Raw genomic sequence first — 21,116 nt, 5'->3', positions numbered from 1 at the left:
CCATGTTAATCAAGATTCAGATGCAATTTTTCAACAATTAAATTGAGCTCCATTGGAGGAAACTCTGCCCAACAAAAGCAACGTTTAGGTAGCTGCATTGGTATCTGATCAGGAAATTGATAACTCCAGAACCCCATGGAGTGTGGACGTATAAATTTGAGATAGAAGCAAGGAAGGTAATGAACACAACACTGAGTCAAGTAAATGAAAAGTTCAATTATTCAAACAGCAAAGCTCCAAATTGAAATGAGCATTGTTTACAATTTGATAACCAGGGAAGTCATAGAGATGAGTAATCAACAATTTATCAGCCAGCCCATTATCATTGTTCTAGAACAGACAATCGATACTCATAGAAATCTTAACTTATCGATTTGATACCGATAGCAGCAACAGAAGGTAGGGGAACGTCAAGCAAGAGAGTCCTTCTGTTTCGCTTGTTGCAGTAGCTCTTCTCTAACTCTTCTGATCTCAGCTTCCCTTTCCAATCTCTCTTTCTGAAACAGCAAAGAAGAACGCAGAGACACCTTAGTTATTTCTAATCACCAAAATTTCTACAAAAATCGCATAGATAAACTGCCGTAGATTTGCCCCCTAGGGTTTTGTTTTTTGTACTTAATTCATACTCTTCAACGGAGGAGCAGGCATCAATTGAAGAATGAAGAATAAAGGACTATGAAATGAGAAGTAGAAGAAAATTAGAGAAATCTGAAGGGAGGGAAATGGAGAGAGAACCTTTTCGTCTTGACGGAGAGCGATCCAAACATGGAGTTTATCCATTGTTTGCCAGAATACGAAGGCGCCCAATGACATTGCAAAGAACGTCGCCACTTTCACCATCTTCTTCTCTTCAACAAATTATAATTCGAGAAAGAACGAGGACGAGAACAAAGGGCGGGGGCAGGAGTTGGAGATGGAGTTCGATGATTCTACGGGGAAGGGAATAGATCTGTTCGAGAAATGATCTGAGGCTATGAGTCTATGGAAGCCGCATTTGCACCCTGCCTCCGGTACGTTCGATTTCGATGCGTTTACTAAATTATTATTATTATTTAAAAAAAAAAAGAAAAGAAATTAACACTTGAGATAAAATTTAAAAATGTTTTGATTTAATTCTTGATGCAATTAAGTTTGTTTGGAAAGAAGAGGGGTATAAATTGCGAAAAGAGGGAAGAAAAGAATTAATGAAGCCGATTGTTTGAAAGAAAAAAAAATTCATTAAACCTTGAAACATACATTAAAACTATTTAATAAAAGATAACGTAACACTGAAATATAGACTTCCATGCATCCATGGAAATTACATCTTTTTATTTTACGCAACAAAATCCACACTGCAAAGCCTTACTTACTATATATATAAGCAACAATTAATGAGGGCGGTTGGAAGTGTGCATAAGCTCAGTCTGTGCAGCAGCGGTACATGATGAACTTCTCCATGGCGCTGCCACATTCAGAGCAAACCACCTTCTCGGGAATGGTGCCATTGGAGGAAGGCAGAATGAGACGGTTGCAATGCTCGGGTGTGTGTATGGTTTGGAGGTCCTTGCTCATAGCAGGTATGAGTCCCAACTCCTTTGCATCATCCTTCCAACGCTTTTCGTACCCCTCCATCACCTTCATTATCATCTCGGCTTTGGCCCGAATGATGCTGGTTGAGCCCTTGCAGAACACCGCCCACCCCTGGTCCCCACTGTCGAAGCTCAGCATTGTCATTGTCTCTTGCATTATGGGATCTTCCTCAATTGTGTTTCCCCTTTGTGTTTTTGAGTACCACATGCTTTCCAGCCTTACCCAGAAGAACCATACTAGGGTCGGATCTGCCAGTGTGTGGATCGTTTTTTCTGCCAAGATTGCCGCTATGTTCTTCCTGATTCTCTCTCCCGGGTTGCTCTTTCCCACGTACAGTATCTCCATTTCTACTTCCGCGTCGTTTGCCACTTCTTTCACCTTTTTGCTGAAGCTTCTCACCCATTCCATGTCTTCCCCTCCGCAAATGCATATGTATTTCCCTGTTTCCATCTGAAAATTTACTTACACACATCAGCTTTAACTTCTTTAGCTTTAACTTCTTTAGCTTTAACTTCTTTAGCTTTAACTTCAACATAAGATAGATGAAGGGGGAATTGAGGTTACCCAGTTAAAGATGAGGGGCTCCACTGAGTCCACCAACAGCTCAAGTCTCCAAGTCTCTTCTTTCCACAGTGATTCCTCTCGAGCGCTTGTGAAGGGGTAGGCCAAGCTTCCCCAAATCCACAGCATATGGACGGCGTTGGTATTCACTACTTTTCCTTGAGGGTCCAAAACCACCAACAAAGGCTTCTTGTTGAAGTGCCACACTTGTCGTATGTACTTGATCACCGCCGATTCTATCAGGGAAGGATGTGCCACCGAGTACCATGGCATCAAATTCAGCAACCCTTCGAACTTGGCCTGTTTCTCATCTGTCCATGGGGACTCCACAATTGGCATCCAAACCACCTCGTAATCGCTCTCTGCTCTCGTTTTGTTCTGCCTTGATTCTCTGTAGATTTGGTCCAGCATTGAAAGCTCCACTGCGGAAAGGTCCAGGTCAGAGATGAGCAGCAGCACATTCTTCTTTCTCAGCACGTCCAGGGTAGCCTGGAGATATGATTAAACAAAATCCAGCTAAAGTTTTTAACAGAGTAGTAGTTCAAGAATTGCATTGAAACTGAAATAAAATATGTGGGGAAGTTCAGAAAAGGGGAAAGTGCACACCTTTTCCTTGCTTATACCATCGATGAGGGGCATCTTGTCATCCTTGGAGTAAATCAAAGCCCTGAGGATCTTGTTGTTGTCAAGGTGGGGTATCTCGAAAAGGCGGACCAGGTTCATATAAGCTTCGTGGTGCATCTTCTCATCTGTTTTGTCAATCACAAACGGGGAGAAGAGTTAACTCAAGTCTCCACTGTGTCTAAATCTCTGTTTATTTTCAATTTTAGAGAGAGCAACAGAAGCCTCACGTATGTACTGATGACAAGCTTGAAGCAGTTGTTCGAGGTGCTTGCGAATGTTGTCGATCTTATGGGCCAAACTTGAGAGCTCCCATGTCTCAGATGCTGATGCTAAGTACCTGATGGATTATTGGAGAAAAGAAACTAGGAATGTTTAGTGAGCCGAGTACAATGAAGTTAGATTATCAAAAGTAGGAGATGGTGGCATACTCATGGCCAACCCCGACAAGGCCTGTAATCTGCGCAGCGCAGGCGATAATGCTTCTGACTATCCAGTAAACAGCTGTTGGAATAAGAGTGGTTGCACTCTTCATTTCAGGTGTGTCGGGAGTAATGTAATGGGGAGGAAGCATTTTGAAATCCACGATGCACTTGGCCACACTGATGAGTGCCTTGATGAGTTTGTCAATTGCGTCAAATTTTTGCCTCACAATGTCGATTCTCTCGAATATTTCTGGGAGTTTTTTGAGGAGTGAGATGTCTTTGGCGAGTAAGTCAGATGAGGATTGGTGAACCAATAGCCAAAACTCTCCATAGTTGATGGAAAATGCAGCCAACGCCAGCACTGCCTTAGCATCCCATGGCCAGTTTGTTAACAAATTCAACACTTCCATTGTCACTGTATGGGGCTCCCCTGCTCTTGAACACTTGTACTGTATCTGTGAACATTAAAAACAAGCAAAGAAAACGAGTTCTGAAAAGGAATGGACTTTTCTATACCCAAAGAAGGAAAAAAAAAAAAAAAAAAAAAAAAAACTCTAGACGGCTCACCTCATTGGAAACTCTATGGATGGTGAATGATACAAAGTCCAGCAAGTCCAGCAAGTCCGTTGGGCTTGGAGAGTTGTCTTCGATTGCCTCCAGTTCAGCTCCTGTTGTTCCCTGGTGGAGACAAAATCAATGAATGAGCAAAGCTTACATGAAAAGGTTGAATATGCGAAAACAAATTGTTAAAACACATGTATCACATGCCTGCTTATCATTGAGCTTAGCTCGAAGGAAAATTTGTTCAATGAGACCGAGCAAAGGAGTGACGAGAAACTCGAGAGTTTCGTCGGAATGAGTGGCCAAAACTTGCTTCGTCAGGGCAGTGTCATCAGCAACTGCGAAGAGCTGACGGTCTGGTTTCATGAGACCCATCTTACGTGCTGCTGTTGCAAGAGCCATAGCCTTGTTTCTTCAATAGAAAAGATGGAGAGAAGAGTGAGTAGAAAGGAGGAAAGTTGGGTTGTCCTGATTTAGGATGATGTTTGCTTTGAGTTGGGAAGGCTTATATACAAGGATAAAAAGGGATTAAAAGTCAAAAGTTTTGATGAATTTCTACCTTGCTTCCAAGGGGGTTTAAATTACTACAAAAGTGAAAAGAGGTTTAAGATAATGGAGGTAGTTTGGGTTATGAGGATGGATGCCTTTTGTTTCAAGAGTGGAAAAAAACGAAGTTTTTGATCCAGTTTCTGTTATAAAAGCAAGTTGCCAACTGGGGTTGTAGATTCAAGTTTGCCTTATTTTTGGAAGTATAAGATTGGAAGATCATTGGAAAGAAGAAAAAGAAAAAGAAAAGAAAAGAAAAGAAAAGAAAAGAAGGGGCCAGTTAAAAATGATAACACAGACAAAGAGAATGTCGCTTTATAAAGCCAAAATTGGAGCAAATGTTGAGCACATGCATGCAATTTACGCGAGAAGGATGAGGGGGAAATGATTATGCATTTAAGGGCGTCCAAATTTCAAGTACAATATTGATTTGATTTGTGTTACGTATCCGCCTCAAAAGTTAATATTTGTGTTTATCTCATAATTGTGTTTATCCGATAAGAAAAAGAAAGTTTTATTTTTTTATTTTTTTATTTTTTTTTTAATTGAATTTGCGATTATAGATTTAATAGGTTCTTGAACTTTCAATTTTGTGCCTAATACGTTGTTGACTTCATTGAACACGCAATTGAAAGTTTAATCTCCTATTAGATATGAATGAATTTAAGAAATGGTTGAATATGTCAATAACATATCAAACACAAAATTGAAAGTTGAAGACTTATTTGACATTTTTAAAATTTAAAGATCATACTTTTCCTAGCTCTTGGTTCATGGACTGCAACTTAACCTCGTTTGTTTGTTTGCTTGTAGATTGAAGCTTTTCCAGCAGGCAAAAACAGTACATTTCTGTAGCTAAAATATTCTATCTTGGGATGGAAGCCAAGAAGCATTCCCATTTTTGTTGAACTTCAGTGTTTCACCATGATAGAGATGTTTTCTATAGCAAAATAATTCTGTCTGAACTGGCCTACCCCCTTAACCAAAATGCTTAGCTTCCATGCCCTCCTAACCTTTCACAGATGTAGCAAATTTTTGTACGAAATTCAAAGGCAACACAAGTTGAGGTAGAGGTGCTTGATTTTACAGGGTGGAAAGGCAACCCCAGGGGAAGAAATTTAGGAAATTTAGGAAATTTGTGATGGACCATGACCTCCTTCCCACTTTTTCTGCCTTTGTTTAGGTGCCCTGTTGTGGCTCTCCCATTTGTTCCAGCTTTGTTTCTGCATGTGTTTAGAACCAGATCCTTCACCAATATATCACAATTGCTAAAGCTCCACTTATCAATCTCTCCTTCAAATAGCAATTAGCAGCTACTATGCTGTGTTGTGCTTGATGGTTCATAAACCTGGGAATTGACTGAGAGCATGATTTAGAGTTTCCATGTCGACCACCTATATTATTAAGTTATGATCTTGATGCACAACCTGACCCTACACCAGAAATCAGCATTCTGATGATAACTTCAACTTCTTGAGTCCATCTCAATTATATCACCTCTCTGCAACATAGAAGTTCATAGCTGAGATGATTCCAATTCCAAACAAGGGTCACTTTAGAGACATGCTGATTCCTGCTAAAACATGTAAAAATGTTCAAAACAAAGCTTGGGCGAGCTACCACAAGGTCTGAGTTTATTCAAGTCAATTGGACAGTTCCCAGTTTCTAAATAATCTTTTTTAGCTTTTGGCTTAGAACTTTGTTCTTCACAGTTCTTGCGATTACTCATCCAAGTTGGAAATGGAATGTTGTGTTGGCCTAAATTCACGCTTGAAAAGACTCTTAAGCACCCTAACAACGACGGCTTAAGATACAATTAATAAACAACCAAAAATAGTTTGCCTACAACGTTCCATAGCTTCTTCCTCTCAACTGACTGTATAAAAACACTAAATTTTTGTGAAACAAAACTCTAGAAAACAGTTTTGTACGTGGTTTCTATATATGGAGAGTTTAGTGGTCTCAACTTGGTTTAGCCAAAAAAAAAGTACACTAAAGGTCAAAACTTCAACAAGTTGTTTCCCAACTTTGGTCTTAATGGTAAATGTTAGCGTGTAATTATGACTTCCCACTGCCACGGTCTTTCCTTGGATCTATGGAAGAGGCTTTTACGGGTTCGGTTAGATCTTTCATTTCTGAACTTGGTAGTCCAGTTGGGTCACACTTCCGACCCTTGTCAGCCATTCAGTCTAATTTTCTTCTAATTTATAATACCCACCAAGAAAATGCGTTAATTAATGCCGTCCCATCCCACATATTATCCAAAAGGGTCTTCATCGTTTTCCTAATTCAGTATTTTCCATTGGTGAAGGTTTCATAATATCAATCAAAGCTCCCTGTTTTCTAGTCTACCCTTAGTTTCATAGCTCAGAACCGCCAAGACTCGTCATGAAAGACTTCTCCTTCAGTTCTCTCTGCTTTTGCCTCTTCTTTTGTTTCGGGCTTCTCTTCAATAGGTTTGTAGATCTCTCTCTTCGCTCACTTTCAGTTCTAGTAGCTTATCCGGTTGAGTTCCGTTTCTATATTTCGTAAGAATTGTCTGCGGTCTGTAGAAACTACGATTGTTATTGACTGACTGCCTGATTGTACGAAGGCCCACTTCGTTTCTTAAAAAAAAACATTGTGAAGAATTTCATTTTACTCTAATCTGTTTCAGGGTGTCCTCACAAACTGGACCTGAACGCGCCGCCCTCCCGCCGAGAGGCTGGAACTCGTATGACTCCTTCTGCTGGACTATTTCTGAGAAAGAATTCCTGGACAATGCAGAGATTGTTGCCAAGCGGCTTAATTCCAAGGGTTATGAGGTAGGAATTGGGTAACTGTCTGGCAAATTTGTTGGTAGCATTGGTTGTTTATGATGTAATGTAAGGATTTCTTGAGCTTTGTTGTCATGCATGATTGATGATCTCTGGTTTATTTAATTGATGCAGTATGTGGTTGTGGACTACCTCTGGTATAGGAAAAAGGTTCCAGGTGCTTACGTTGATTCTCTTGGATTTGATGTGATTGATGAATGGGGGAGGATAGTGCCTGACCCGGTGCGGTGGCCTTCCTCTCAAGGTGGAAAGGGATTCACTGAAGTAGCTAAGAAAGTTCATGATATGGGTTTGAAGTTTGGAATTCATGTCATGAGAGGAATAAGCACACAGGCAGTAAATGCCAATACTCCTATATTGGACGTTTCTAAGGTACCTTGGACAGCTTCCCTTATTTTGCTGATAAAAACACAGAAGAATTGTTAACTGTGTTCTTCATTGCTTCGTAGGGAGGTGCCTATGTAGAATCAGGGAGAAAGTGGTTTGCAAGTGATATCGGGATCAAGTCGAGGTCGTGTGCGTGGATGCATAATGGTTTCATGAGTGTAAACGTTAATTCAGGAGCTGGAAAAGCCTTCTTAAGGTCGCTTTATCAACAGTTTGCTGATTGGGGCGTTGATTTTGGTAAGTTGACTGTGATTAACTATTTGATAGATTGTTTCAAATTGCGAACAATCCATTTTACTCTTCAATATTAACGTTTTAACTGAATATATCTGTTCTTTAGAAACATTACCTGAAGCCGAAATGATCATCTTTTATAACCTTTATTTCCTATGTTTCTGGCAGTGAAGCATGATTGTGTCTTCGGTGACGACTTGGATTTACCTGAAATAAGCTTTGTCTCAGATGTATGGTCTCTTTCTCTGTCTATCACATACATGGCTGTTACACATATGCTAATTCATTGAGTACACACAGGTTCTTAAACAACTTAACCGCCCAATACTCTATTCTCTGTCTCCTGGAACAAGTGTGACACCAGCCATGGCCAAGGCTGTAAGTGGGCTGGTTAACATGTATAGAATAACAGGTGACGATTGGGATACTTGGAACGACATCGTTTCCCACTTTGATGTCACCCGGTAAATTATGTAGCCGTATTTCGATTCAAGAGATTCAAATACATATTATGTCGTTTGAACACATACACTTACATGGTCTGATTCATCTCTTCATCAGGGATTTCTCTACTGCTAATATGATAGGTACCACGGGGTTGCTGGGTAAATCATGGCCTGATTTAGATATGCTTCCACTAGGGTGGCTCACTGATCAAGGTTACTCCTCCTCTCTATTCGGGCCATGCAGTAGGATGGAAATAAGATTGAATAAACTAAAAATGAGAGTACAATTAGGTTGAGTAACAATCTCGAGTGTTTTGGTAATATGTTCTTCACCAGGTGAGACAAGGAATTGCCTGTGTTCTTCATGATTTCTCTCTGAATGAGATGAATGCTTAATATAAAATACATAAATGATCTGTATGGAGGGAAACTGTGAATCAAAGGAGATGGGGCTGGGCAAACCATATCTTCAGAAGTTCATATAATATTTCATTTTTAAGCTTGTATGAAATGTTATTTCAGGTTCAAACGATGGCCCACATAGAAGATCCAACCTTAATATAAATGAACAAAGAACTCAGGTACATTTGTATTCAATAAAAGAGGGAGAGAGTATATATTATCTCAATAATTTTCATTTGACACAGAAATATTATTCAACTTAATTTTTCAGATGACTTTATGGTGTATGTCCAAGTCTCCAATTATGTATGGAGGAGATTTGCGGAATATTGACGATATGACCTATAGTATCATCACGAATCCTACGCTGCTGGAGATTAACTCCTTTAGCTCAAATAATATGGAGGCAAGTTCAGCTTTTTCTGTTCTTATAATTTGGAAGTTGGGAGACTTTCTGGATATTGACATTTTTACTTCTTATTTTTGTTGCCTTCACAGTTTCTTAAAATTGCTGCAACAACAAAGGTATCAAAATGTAGAGAGCAGATTATGAAATGGCATTTCAGATATTTGAAGCCATCAGTTTCACCTATATTGGGTCTCACCAAATGTGCGGATTCGAACGCTGTTGGTTGGATTACTGAACGTCTCGATCGAGGTGTTGAAAAAATATGCTGGAAGGCAAATCCAGAGCTTGAATATCAAACGCCATTATGTCTATATAAAAGAGGATCTCGAGTTGCAATGTAATTGGTTTGATGCACCACTTTTGATTTTCTTATGAGTGTATAGCATTGTCAGAAAACTATGTTATGCTGCAGAGATAAAGAGGCAACTACTCGCCACGATCAAGTGGAACTTCTATCATCGCACACTAGCACGGTGGACGTTTGCCTGGATGCTACTTCGAAAAGAAAGCATAGTTCTGAAGAGTTCATGAGGGGGTCATTTTTTCCCTGCAGTAGACATGAGAACCAGGTTTGTTGGGTCTTAATTGTTCGATGTTTTTTCGTTTCCATTTAAGAGAATTAATATGCATAAGTGAGCATTGTAGTTATCTTACTTTGTTCCTGGAATGTTCCCTCTGATTATGGCAGAAGTGGGATTTATACAGTAATGGGACATTGGGAAATCATCATTCTGGGCATTGTGCAATTGTGAAGACTAACCAAGGTATGAATCCGAGATGTAGTCGCATTCTTAAAACTACGAATCTTCGACTGTTTTAGCATTATGAGCATCACTCATGAACATCATTCCTGCAGCCAAAGCCAGTCCGACTGGAGTTCGCTCTTGGATCGCAACAGGAAGAGGAGGTTAGATTCTAAATGGATTTTGTTCACGTAGATGTAGCATGGTTGAGTCAACATATTTGTTAAAGAAGATTTGGATGTGTAATATAGGTGAGATATATGTTGCTTTCTTCAATCTAAACGATGTGAAGACAGTAATATCAGCAAAGATTTCGGACCTGGGCGAAGTTGTTCCTGGCAAGAAACTGGATCATAGTTCCTGCAAATGCAAAGAGGAATGGAGTGGAAGAGAGTTTGGAGTGAAGTCAGGGTCAATAGGTGCAGCAGTTGAAAGCCATGGTTGTGCACTGTTTATCATAAATTGTAGCAGCTGATCCAACTGCATTGCCAAAGCAGTCGATAATAATAAGTTTAGTACTCTTAAAAAAAAAAACGTATTTTCCTTTTAATACTCTCTTTGGCCACTTTTTCTAATTTTAGATAATATAAACAAAAGCAGCCGCCCCACCCCCACCGAACATATAAACACCTGTTCCAACCTAAAATTTAATACAAAGATTGTAATAATTTATGTTTAAGATGTAATTTAAAGAGCCTTCCAAAAGGGAACTTTTGCTTCTAGATTAATGGTTTCATCCTCGTAAGTGCTGACGTTCCTATTGTTTCCTTAATTCAATTATTGAGTGCAAATTGCAATTATAAAATAATTAATAGAAATAAAGTACCACTTTTTGGGCTTTCCAGTTCCCAATTCGATGCACTTTCATGGGCCCAGGATCGGTTTAATATCTAGCGGGGCCCACCAGCCCAATTTCTCTTCCCGGAAGGCCGTAGCCTCCTCGGTCTGCAATATAAATACTCCTGGAGTTTGGTCGTTTCATTTACAGGCAGCGAGCAGCTGAGTAATGGAAGCGATACACCTGGTAAGGAGGAGAAGAGCGGAGAGTAGAGCCGGAATTCCAGGAGCTTCATTTTACTCGCTCAAATAATGTTACCAACGTTTTGAGTCTCCTTTCATTTTCTAAATTTTTTCAAGTTTCTTCCTCCCTTTTCCTTTTCTTTCCATCTATACATGGCTTCGATGCCTATAGTTACATTTAGTTTTCGATCCGCTGGGTTTTCAGGTTCCTCCAAGCTCCACCTTCAAAAAATGCGCTCTCGTTATGTAGTAAATCAGAGATTTCTTGCATCCAAATCTCTAAGATGCACCATATCTTCCTCCGATAGGTTACATCTTCGACGCTCTAATTGCGATCTCGATGCGTTTGCAATTCCGGTCTATACGTCTGATTTAGTGGTCGATAAGCTTCATCGACTTGTTTTGGAGTTCAAGCCTCTCTTGAAGCCGATTGATCGAGTGAAACGACTGTTGCAGTATGCAGCGATTCTTGATCCTTCGGGTGAATCGATTCGACTACCAGAGAATAGAGTGAGAGGATGTGCGACGCAAGTATGGTTGGATGTAAGAATTGACGAGTTTGATCGAATGAGATTCAAAGCTGACAGCGATTCGGAGATTGCGAAGGGATACTGTTCGTGTTTGATTTGGATGTTGGAGGGCGCGAAGGCATGTGAGGTTTTGAAGATGAGGAGCGATGATTTGGAGGCTGTGAATGTTGGATTACATGGAAAAGCGATATCTAGGGTGAATACATGGCAGAATGTGTTGATGAGTATGCAAATGAGAACGAACGCTTTGGTATCCAGGAATGAAGCCTTTGATCTGTAGCACTGTTCATCATCGTTGATGGTGTTGGCGCCAATAGAGACTATTTTTTGGTTAGACTTGAACTTGCATTTCAGTAGCATACTTGATGACCAATAGAGAGTATTTTTTGGAAACAGAAAAGCTAAAAACACATTAACAATATAACCAATTTTAAGTTTGAATAAAAATACATGACTAAATTGAACACGTATTTCAATGAAACTCAAAATAATATTTGAAGTTTATTTTTGTTGGGGGTAAAAATAAAAGGTTAATATTTAAGATAAAATAAATATAAGAGTTTATTTGCAAAAAAAATCCTTAATACAAAAGGTTGCTTATAAAGTTTTAGAACAAAAATAAACGGGAAATTAAAAATGGTCAGAGATTCCAAATGAGTGATACACACTAGGATTAGGAACGGTGGCCATCGATATAAATAAAGTGGAAGATACAAAGCATCCTGACCGTCCAACATGTTGAAGTCAACAGGAGAATGAACGCCGGGTAATTGTCCACGTGGCTACTGTCAGTACGCCGTTTATGACTCTCGTGCTCGGCGCGTGGGAACAACACCCATAATCTCGACGGCTCCCACTCACAGTCCGTCCTCCTCCGGACCATAAAAAGAAGACGGAAAAAAAAAGATTGGGAAAAAGAGAGATTCTACAAAGTCCTTCCCCCTCTTCTCACAACGGCCGTGTTTCCCTTTCATATTTTCCATCGTATGTTCTTGGAGCTCCGGCTCCATTAACGGAGCCTAGCTCATTCTCCAAACTCTAATTCTTCGTTTAGATCTCTCTTCTCCTTCTATTTTCAATTCTTGCGATTTGTGGATCTCCAGCTTAAACCAAACCAACGAGAGAGAAATGTCAAAACCGTGGGGCGGAATTGGAGCCTGGGCTGCTGATGCCGAGCGTGCTGAGGCTGAGGAACGAGAGGCGCAAGCTGCTGCGGCCGCCTCCCAAGCAGAATCGAAGAATTTCCCTAGCCTTAAGGAAGCTGTCAACACCAAGCCCAAGAAGAAGAAGATGACGCTGTCGGAATTCACTATGGGGACCTTGACGGGTCCGGGCGCCGGCAGTAGGCAAACAGACAGCAAGGGCTTGACGCCGGAGGAGATGCTTCGACTTCCGACTGGCCCCAAAGACCGTTCTGGTGAAGAAATGCGTCCTGGCCGACTTGGTGGGGGATTTCCCACTTATGATCGGCACAGTATGCCTGCTGGTCGATTTCGGGACCGTGATGAAGGCGATGGGTCTTGGGGTGGTGGTCGACGATCGTTTGGTGGGTTCGATGATGATCGTAGGGATCCACCTCCTAGGGCTTCCAATTTCGACCAACCTTCAAGGGCTGACGAGGTGGATAATTGGGCAATGACTAAGAAATCTCCCACATTGGCTTCAGAGCGACAGAATAGGTACGGGTCGCTAGGCGGTGGCATGGGTGGAATTTCATCCAGGGCAGACGAGGTCGATAGCTGGGCCAGTGCGAAAAAACCTGTTCCATCGAGATCCTCCACTTTTGGTTCTGGTTACCGTGACCGTGAGGTGAATGAGCATGATCGCTGGACTAGAGGCAGTTCACGTGATAGTGACACAGAACGACCCCGGTTAGTATTGGATCGACCCAAAGCTAATCTCCTTACAAATGAAGCAACAAGGTCGAACAAGCCAAGTCCCTTTGGAGCAGCAAGGCCAAGAGAGGAAGTTTTGGCTGAGAAGGGGTTGGATTGGAAGAAGCTGGATACAGAAATTGAGGCCAAAAGAACCAGTAGGCCAACCAGTGCTCACTCTAGCAGACCTTCGAGTGCTCAATCGAGCCGTTCAGAGGGTCCAGGATTGCAGGGAGTAGAAAATGTGGTGAAGCCGAGGCCAAAAGTCAATCCATTTGGGGATGCCAAGCCTAGGGAGGTTTTGCTGGAGGAACGTGGCAAGGACTGGCGGAAGATAGATCTGCAACTTGAGCGTCGTGCTGTGGACAGGTCCTAATTTCACTTTTAACATTGTTAAACTCTATCTCTCTCCGTTGTAGTTCGGTGCAGTGGATAATTTCTTTGTTTTCTGATTGTTATTTGGTTCTTGGAAGCAAATTCTTCCTGTATGAAGCTAGGTGGAGAAGTTCTATTGAGGATTGGGTTTAACTTGATTTAAAACTTTGCAAAGGTCCTGACAGCGAGCTGCCCTAGTACTTAGCTGAGTGGAGCCATTTATTCCACTAAACATGCTAATAATCTATATTAAAAAGTATTGTTAGGACCTACGGAACAAAATTATGAAGGGCTAGGAGATCACCTATATATAATCTTAGAGTTGGAACTTGAGTGATCATATATGGTCATGCAGTTCCATCCAGCTTGTTTACTTTGCTGCTGGAGTTGTTGCCTAGTGAATGATTGTCATCAGGAAACAACAACAGCAGAAATGACAGAAGGTGATTTTCTAGTATGATCGCTTTTAGGCTTAGTTTAGAGGTTTAGGTATTCAGTTAGAATTTTGGTTTCAATCCTATTTGCCACTTGAGCGAGCTCTCATATGCAGTTTATTTTGGCCCTAATACTTCGATTTTTTAACTTCGCTTAGAAATATAATTTTTCTATTTGCCTCTAAATTTTGATATTGGTTTTGAATTTTGACATAAACCTGAGGTCCTCTATTCCTAAACCATCAAATAAGTGAGTACAGCTTACAGCACAATTCTACGTAATGCCACACCAATTTTCTTTTAATAAATGCGATTTGAAGATTTAGAGATATATGCACACAGGCCCACAAACAAGTTCATTAATTAAAAGAAAGAGGACATACAAGAATGGACATAAAGATATCCCCAACCAGCCAAGGGGTTACAAGAAGAACCCTCAGTTGAGCATGAAATAGAAGAAAACTGTCTGGCTTGATCCTGAGGATCATAATGAAAAGAGTCTCTCCCCTAAAAGATCCTTTTGTTTCTTTATTACCAAAGACCCTCAGTTGGCATAAATTTTGATGCATCAAACCCTTGGTACAAAAGTCAATATGAAGTGAGCATGAAATAGAAAACTGTCTGGCTTTGATCATTTCCTTGGAATATTCTTATATTTTTTTTTCATTCCATATGGACCAAATTCTGCTATTTTGATCTCAAGCCTCAAAATCTTCTTGGACTGTCTGAATGGATGGTCTGAGAGAAGTAAATTCATGCAGTCAAAGACTTAATAAGGGAGAACCACACTCCAATCAAAGGCAGTAAACAGATTGACCTCAAATATTTGAGGAGAAAGGGCAGTGGATTAAAATGTGTCTTTACACAGCACCAATTTGGATTTAGGATGAACCAAGGACACCTTTCTTGTAATCTATCATTAGCATTGAAACATGAGTGATTAAGTTCCCGAAGAAGAAAGTTAATCTGCTTGGTGTAGAAGATTAAATGCCTCCAAAAAGAATCCTAGCTAAGGGTCCAAAGAAAGTCTCATGTATATGCTGTAAAATGCCTCCAAACAACTCTTGGGAAAACCCCAGCACAAATTTAAGGTTTTGAAAAGGCTACACCAAAAAAATTTAGTGATAAACGCCAAACTTGATTTTTATTCAAAGTCACCAAAATAGTATATTTGCACAGCCTTTTTTTTTTTTTTTTCTCTCTCTGATTGGAAAGTAATATTTTTTTTAAAGGCATGCGCTACAGGCCTCAAGTATCTTGTGTTATTATTGTCTCACCACATTTGCTTTTGTCTGTTACAACTTACATCTAGTATACTTCGCTGCAACAAGCCTCAAGTTTCCTTCTTCACTGCTAATTTATATGCAGGTGATCTCATCAACTCCCATGATTAATTCAATTTGTAACAACAGAATAGTTTAGGCATGGATGACATGTATGATGAGAAAGTTTTCTAACCTTACTGCTGGGAAAGTGTACATTTTGATCATTAGCTTCTTTTTAGCAAAACTTGTAAGGAATCAAAACCTTTAAATGCTAAGCTGTAAAGTGGTCACATCAGTAGATCTCATTTGCTGTCAAATAATTGGATGCAAAGAATCAACCACGAGAAAGTAGTTTTTATGATGTACAATTATATGTTGATGATTAGATTTTAGGAAACATATGTTTTTATGCTTATAATTCGAACACAGGAACTGAATGTTGAACCACTGCGAAATGACATTATATCAGCAGGTTCTTCTTCTAGTGTATTATTTTTCTTTTCTGTACCAGGGATCTTGGAGAGAATTCTCTTTCTATCTTAGGCACTCTTATGTATTTATTTTTTAAACAAAAGTTGATAAGGGTCATATGTGGCCCTTGGTGGCTTAGTTAGTCTAATATGGTCATCTCTTCATAAGCCTGTAGGACGAAGTGAAGCTTTACTAATCTATCACGTATCATTTAAACTAAATTAGGTGAAAAAAAAATTAAAAACAAATATTTATTATCATGCTCTGTACTGCTTGATTTTCAAGCCTTTAAGATGGATCTTTTCTCAACTGTCTACTCTTTTACCACAGGCCTGAAACAGAAGAGGAAAAGATGTTGAAAGAGGAAATTGATGTTCTAAGAAAGGAATTTGAGAAAGGCCTATCTCTGAATGCTAAGAAAGAATCGATGCAAGAATCTGCCGTAGAGATACAAAATCTGCGTGACAGAATAAATAAAAAAGAATGTGAACTGGAGGCGCTGGTCCTTGATTTGGATGATAAGGTACGCTTCGGGAAGAAAGCAGCTGAGAGACCTGGCTCTGGAGCAGGTAGGGCTGCTGTCTTTCCCGAAAGACAATCTTCTCAAGTATCCTTTGATGAGTCCAGAAGTTTCGAGTCTATGGAACGGCCTCGATCACGTGGCACTCCAGATGTGTGGAGTAGATCTGCTGAGGATGGAAAACCAATACAAGGTGCCAGAGATGGAGGATTTTTGGGCAACAGAGACATGAACAGGTTTGGATTTGTTTGTCATTTTGTTTCTCTTTGTTGATTCTTGGTTGTTCTTAAACGTTCTAATGCTGTTATTTTTCATCTGGGAGAAATATCACTTTTTCTTTATGGTGCAAGGGTGCTGCAGGAAATGAAGGGGGAATATTTTGAATCTTGCTCTTGTTTGTTTATTCCATTCTGTTCCAAGTTATTATTCTGAATCTGGAATATGGCATTTGTGTTGTTATTCCAGGTCGAGGGATAGATGGTAAGCTACATTGTGGACACCATTGGTTTGATGATCTACCTTTTGAGTATTGGAAGCTAATAATACATTGGTCTCACCTTTCACGATGGTTCTCTTATTTTGAGCTCTGGAAATTGGAGTGAGAGAGTACCACTGATGTGGTGCCAAACTTTTGTTACCCCTTCTTCAAACTATGTAAAATTGCTATTTCTTATTTTTGTTGAAATTGAGGAGCCTGTATCATGGTTAGGACTCGAATTATAACCAGACAGTTGGGATTCCCTAGTTTTTTCTTTTTCCTCTCTTGTAACACTCAGGTCATTCTGTGTTATACAGCTAATTTGGTTCATTTTGCCCATCCACATGTCAATCCAAGTTGATTTGTTTGCAAGAAAGACGTTGTAAACTGCTGTTGTTCATGCTGATCCGTAGGAACAAATTTTCAAAATTTTTATTTTTGTTTAACACTAAATATCTTCTTTTTAGGCAGAAAGTGTTGCCTAATCAAATCAAAAGTCATTTTAGAATTGAGATAACAAAGCATATTTTTCTAGGCGAATGATAGAGTGCAATAAAAAAGACGAGTCAACTACCCATGCCCCAGTTCCTTTCCCTGTTTTTGTATGAATTTTCGTGTCAAATTATTTATTTTGGTAGATGAAGCACAACCATAAGAACATAATTGAATCAAATAAAATTTATGTTAGTTATGGGATGGAAAAAATTAGAGGCTAGTTTGGTGGCATGATTTCCAAGCACCAATTTGAATGGCATGGTGGCATAGTTGAGAAAAGAGCATGCCACCAAGCAGTCCAACCAACCAGTAAGCTTCACTGATAGGTGAATCTAAGAGATTTAGTTATATGGATGATTGTTGAACAGAAAGTGGGGAGTCGAGTCAAATTACCTGAAGAGATTCTTATTTATTATTGTACTAAGAACCAAGTCTTAACAAGACATTAGATGTAACAAAAATTACACAGTTGGACAAAAGAAGAAGTGTTGTCAACGAAAGCCATTAGGTAAGCTAAAGAAGCTTTTCATAAAGAAGTGAGAGTCATCCAGCCAGGCATTTAACTAAGCACTCATTACAGACAATTGTCCGTCTCTAAATCTTTCTTCCCACAACCTTTTCTTTTGTGTTTTGTCATTACATGCTTCATAAAATAAATGAAAGAACAATAGAAAAGGAGAAAAGTAAAGGTGTGTGAAGATGGTATGAAATATGGTGAGATATATATATATATATATTTATATATATTCATATGGTAGACGTAGACATTGCAATTCAATTCAATTCAAGCTTATAGTTATACTTACAGCAAACACAAAATAAACAGAGAGAGAGAGAGAGAGAGAGACAGAACAAACCCCTCACTGTGAGATTATGATGGAGTGAAGATAGGTATGATGATTGGGCATGAAGATGATTTCCTATCTGGCATGTCTAATCCTGTCCTTTTATAATTCAATCCCTCTTCTTTCTCTCTCCACATGGGTCCATTTTAAGCTCATCAGTCTGCTAAAATATTGTTTTTTTTCTCTCTCTCTCTCTCTCTTGTATTCTTTCTGGGGAATTGGGAACTAAATCTAATTCATCAATCCTCAATCTCAATCTGTAAGAAGTTGCAGAACCCTGTTTTGTTTTCACCAAATCTTTCCATTTCCATTAACCATTCTTCATTCCATCTTCCAAGCATACAGAAATAAGCAGAATTTGGATGACACTCCTGCCGCTGCATTTTCATCCTCCCCAGAACTAGAAATCACTTCTCTAATGGACATTCCTGTTGGTGTTAAAGAAGAGGATGGTGCAGGTAGCGATGTCGTCGATGCAAGTGATGACGATGGAGATTCAGACCATGATGACATTGGCCTGAATATGAATAGCCCGTACCTGGAACCTGAACCAAACAGCCAATCATGGACATCCCAGTAAACTTCTAGTCTTGTTCTGCTGATTAATACAGATCCATTGCCTCTGAACTTCCAGTGAAGGTGCTTAATTTTGATTGCTGGTTGCCCGTCGATCCTCATCTCCAGTTCTGGATCGAATGAATCAGAAAAACTGGGATTGTTGATGTTGATGAACTCAATTGAGATGGTGTGGAACTTGCCTTTCTCATGGAACTGGATTCTGGTGGAGAACATTTTCTTCCCAAATACATGTTCCTTCTTTGAAACCAGAGTCGGTTCAATCAAAGCTGGCCGACAACCTGTCTTTCTGAAGGCATCTTTCTTGAGATCCCCAATAAGTAAAACAACTTCTTCTTCACAGACAACGGCCACGTAGTATTCCGACTGTGGCTCTGTCTCTCCATTGAATTTTGCACTCTTGAGGTCCCAGAATACATCCACCGCTCGACCGTCGACTTCAAAGTGCCTAGAACCTTGTTTTCTCCAGAAGTACTGTCACGACCCCAAATTAAGCCGTGACTAACATTGTATGACATGTAATGCATAAACGAGAAATTCAAGGAAATCATTTGTTTCAAAAGAAAAACATATCTTTATTAGAAGGACATAAGTGCCTAGGTAAAAGAAAAACAAGGAAAGGAACATGTGAGACAAAGTGTACTATTTAGTAAACTAGACTGACGCCCCGGGACACGCTTCCTCTGTGACAACCCACATCGATCGACGCGCCCTCTCTTGACTCGACGCCTCACGTACCTGAAAAAAAAAGTATAAAGGGAATGAGTATAAAAATTATACTCAGTAAGCCACCTACTTGTAGGCTCTTACCGCACCCTAAACTTAGCAGACGATCACGGGCTTTCCTTTGGCTCTAGAACAACTGAAATCGGGCCTTACCTCATTAGGGCTTTCTCTCTTGGAACTTATCCCTTTGGTCCTCTTTGGTTCCTAGACCTTTTATTTAAACCCATAGAGTTCCTTTTAAGCTAACCTGTGTTGGACTGGTGCCTTACGAGTGGCTACCTCGGCATGGGTATGAGATTATCTGGGGTCTTGCCTAGGAAGTGAGCTGCAACCCCCTAGACCCATGATAATCCCCCTGTATTTGGGAGGGCTACCTCCCCTATTCCATCCAGCTAAACGGTCAATTACGACGTGGGTATCCCGTTTCCCATACTAAACGGCTATCGAGCAGTCGAGTCCTGATCAGGAACCCGCTGGTCCCCCACGAAGCTATATCACCATCCACACACAAGTAGCTTAAGGGTACTCTAAGGATGTTTCATGTGCCGTGATGGTCTGATAAACTAATAGGGAAAGGTTAAGTCGATCCCTTGATGGTTTGTCGCTCTAACCATTGTCTTCTAGTCTTATTCATAAAGGTGGCCCTAAAAATAACCGAGTACGTACATAACTATTATCCAAAAACCTCAAACATATTTCATGCAAAGTAATCATACAAGCTCGACGGGGTGATAACATCCATCAATTCCCGGAGCACAGAGTTCGCAAATTTTCCATTCTCCATTCAGCAAAAAGATATACATATGCATAAAATAAAGTGGGAATTAAGAGCATATAAGCAGTATCCAAGTAACTCTCATAACAAATCACAGCATACATCTTACGTTCAATAAACTATTTCCTACGAACATTTACGGGAAAGCTACAACCTAAAATATTCAGACTAGCATGCATGCATCCCAAGCGGTTCCTACAAGTATTACTTCCTAAATTCCGTGTGGCGACTTACTTGGATGCTACGTGCCCTTACGCAGCGTTTCCACACACTTGGCGTAACGAGAGGGGGTGATTTTTCCTCAATAAGGTCCTATTTCATACAAACAAATGGAGTTAGGATATGAATCAGGGGAAACTAGGGAAAACAGAAGCCGATCGGGCCAAAAACAGCTTACACGCGCCTCCACGCGCCAGTCACGCGCTGGGGAGCAGCCACTCGCGGGTTCCACGCGCGAGTGTCACGCGCCCAGAAATTCCTGCAGTCGCGGGTCGCGGGTTCGGGTCGGAAGCGGTGATTCGGGTGGACCGCGGGTCGTCAACTGGATTCGGTTCGCCGTGCGGGTATCGGGTCAGCCAAGGAGCGCGGGTCGGGTCGCGGAGCCAGGGACGCGTGTCGCAGGAGCGCTGGAGCCGCGTTTTCCCAGGCGGCGCTCGACGCGTGTCCGGGGGCGATTGGCGCACGCGGCCCTCTGGTTGGTTGACGCGTGGTACGCCGGCGGCTTCTCTCTCCTCCTACCAGAAAATCAAGGCTTCCGATTAGTTTTTCCGAGGTTTCTTTCCATTTTCTATCTTTCGATTCTTAACCCAAACAGAGGTGGTTTCTTCAACAAAGTTATAGATCATCTATCAACCTACGTGCCAATATTATTTTCTTGATTTTTGCTTAGTCACACAATGAGTTTCGAGCGTCGAAAAGAGGTTCGGTAACAACCTTACCGTTCTTGGATAGTCTCTCAGATCTCGTCGTTCCGTCCGTTTCCCTCACCAAGATCGGTAGCGAATCCTCC

At 40.5% G+C, this 21,116-nt stretch overlaps 5 protein-coding genes and 1 long non-coding RNA gene across 8 annotated transcripts in view; 3 read left to right on the top strand and 3 right to left on the bottom strand.

The window, feature by feature from the left end:
• Window positions 1-192: 192 nt before the first annotated feature.
• Window positions 193-1,062, bottom strand: LOC111454278. Its single transcript, XM_023095699.1, has 2 exons — window positions 736-1,062; window positions 193-497 (listed from the first exon to the last, which is right to left on the bottom strand). The coding sequence occupies exons 1-2, from the start codon at window positions 838-840 to the stop codon at window positions 411-413; spliced, it is 192 nt and encodes a 63-aa protein (XP_022951467.1). The 5' UTR covers window positions 841-1,062; the 3' UTR covers window positions 193-410.
• Window positions 1,063-1,201: 139 nt separating this feature from the next.
• Window positions 1,202-4,334, bottom strand: LOC111454275 (protein SIEVE ELEMENT OCCLUSION B-like). Its single transcript, XM_023095697.1, has 7 exons — window positions 3,948-4,334; window positions 3,747-3,857; window positions 3,186-3,634; window positions 2,985-3,094; window positions 2,740-2,882; window positions 2,137-2,622; window positions 1,202-2,022 (listed from the first exon to the last, which is right to left on the bottom strand). Exons 1-7 carry the CDS (start codon window positions 4,140-4,142, stop codon window positions 1,402-1,404), a joined length of 2,115 nt encoding a protein of 704 aa, XP_022951465.1. The 5' UTR covers window positions 4,143-4,334; the 3' UTR covers window positions 1,202-1,401.
• A 1,560-nt stretch (window positions 4,335-5,894) lies between these two features.
• On the top strand, window positions 5,895-10,433 carry LOC111454511. 2 transcript variants are annotated; one of them, XM_023096007.1, is made up of 15 exons: window positions 5,895-5,912; window positions 6,598-6,742; window positions 6,943-7,090; window positions 7,217-7,474; window positions 7,552-7,726; window positions 7,892-7,953; window positions 8,024-8,187; window positions 8,285-8,382; window positions 8,692-8,750; window positions 8,843-8,977; window positions 9,070-9,317; window positions 9,393-9,549; window positions 9,669-9,744; window positions 9,837-9,887; window positions 9,975-10,433. In XM_023096007.1, exons 2-15 carry the CDS (start codon window positions 6,675-6,677, stop codon window positions 10,196-10,198), a joined length of 1,923 nt encoding a protein of 640 aa, XP_022951775.1. In that variant the 5' UTR covers window positions 5,895-5,912; window positions 6,598-6,674; the 3' UTR covers window positions 10,199-10,433. The 2 variants fall into 2 exon arrangements, with proteins under 2 accessions (XP_022951775.1, XP_022951774.1); XM_023096006.1 differs by lacking the exon at window positions 5,895-5,912 and having other exon boundaries at window positions 6,465-6,742.
• Window positions 10,434-10,569: 136 nt separating this feature from the next.
• On the top strand, window positions 10,570-11,607 carry LOC111454514 (sufE-like protein 2, chloroplastic). Its single transcript, XM_023096010.1, has 2 exons — window positions 10,570-10,822; window positions 10,858-11,607. The coding sequence occupies exon 2, from the start codon at window positions 10,897-10,899 to the stop codon at window positions 11,551-11,553; it is 657 nt and encodes a 218-aa protein (XP_022951778.1). The 5' UTR covers window positions 10,570-10,822; window positions 10,858-10,896; the 3' UTR covers window positions 11,554-11,607.
• A 434-nt stretch (window positions 11,608-12,041) lies between these two features.
• On the top strand, window positions 12,042-17,033 carry LOC111454512 (eukaryotic translation initiation factor 4B2-like). The gene is made up of 3 exons (XM_023096008.1): window positions 12,042-13,516; window positions 16,023-16,448; window positions 16,678-17,033. Exons 1-3 carry the CDS (start codon window positions 12,402-12,404, stop codon window positions 16,694-16,696), a joined length of 1,560 nt encoding a protein of 519 aa, XP_022951776.1. The 5' UTR covers window positions 12,042-12,401; the 3' UTR covers window positions 16,697-17,033.
• A 2,542-nt stretch (window positions 17,034-19,575) lies between these two features.
• The window catches only part of LOC111454515, a 4,151-nt gene continuing 2,610 nt past the window's right edge, over window positions 19,576-21,116 (bottom strand). For both annotated transcript variants that reach the window (XR_002712434.1, XR_002712435.1), the window contains exons 5-6: window positions 20,505-20,841; window positions 19,576-20,419 (exon numbers count right to left, since the gene is read on the bottom strand). This is a non-coding gene — a long non-coding RNA (uncharacterized LOC111454515). The remainder of the gene's footprint in view (window positions 20,420-20,504; window positions 20,842-21,116) is intronic.

This window comes from Cucurbita moschata, unplaced genomic scaffold, assembly GCF_002738365.1.
Source record: "Cucurbita moschata cultivar Rifu unplaced genomic scaffold, Cmos_1.0 Cmo_Scf00016, whole genome shotgun sequence".
NCBI lineage: Eukaryota > Viridiplantae > Streptophyta > Magnoliopsida > Cucurbitales > Cucurbitaceae > Cucurbita > Cucurbita moschata.
This window is presented reverse-complemented; position numbering and strand designations above follow the sequence as displayed.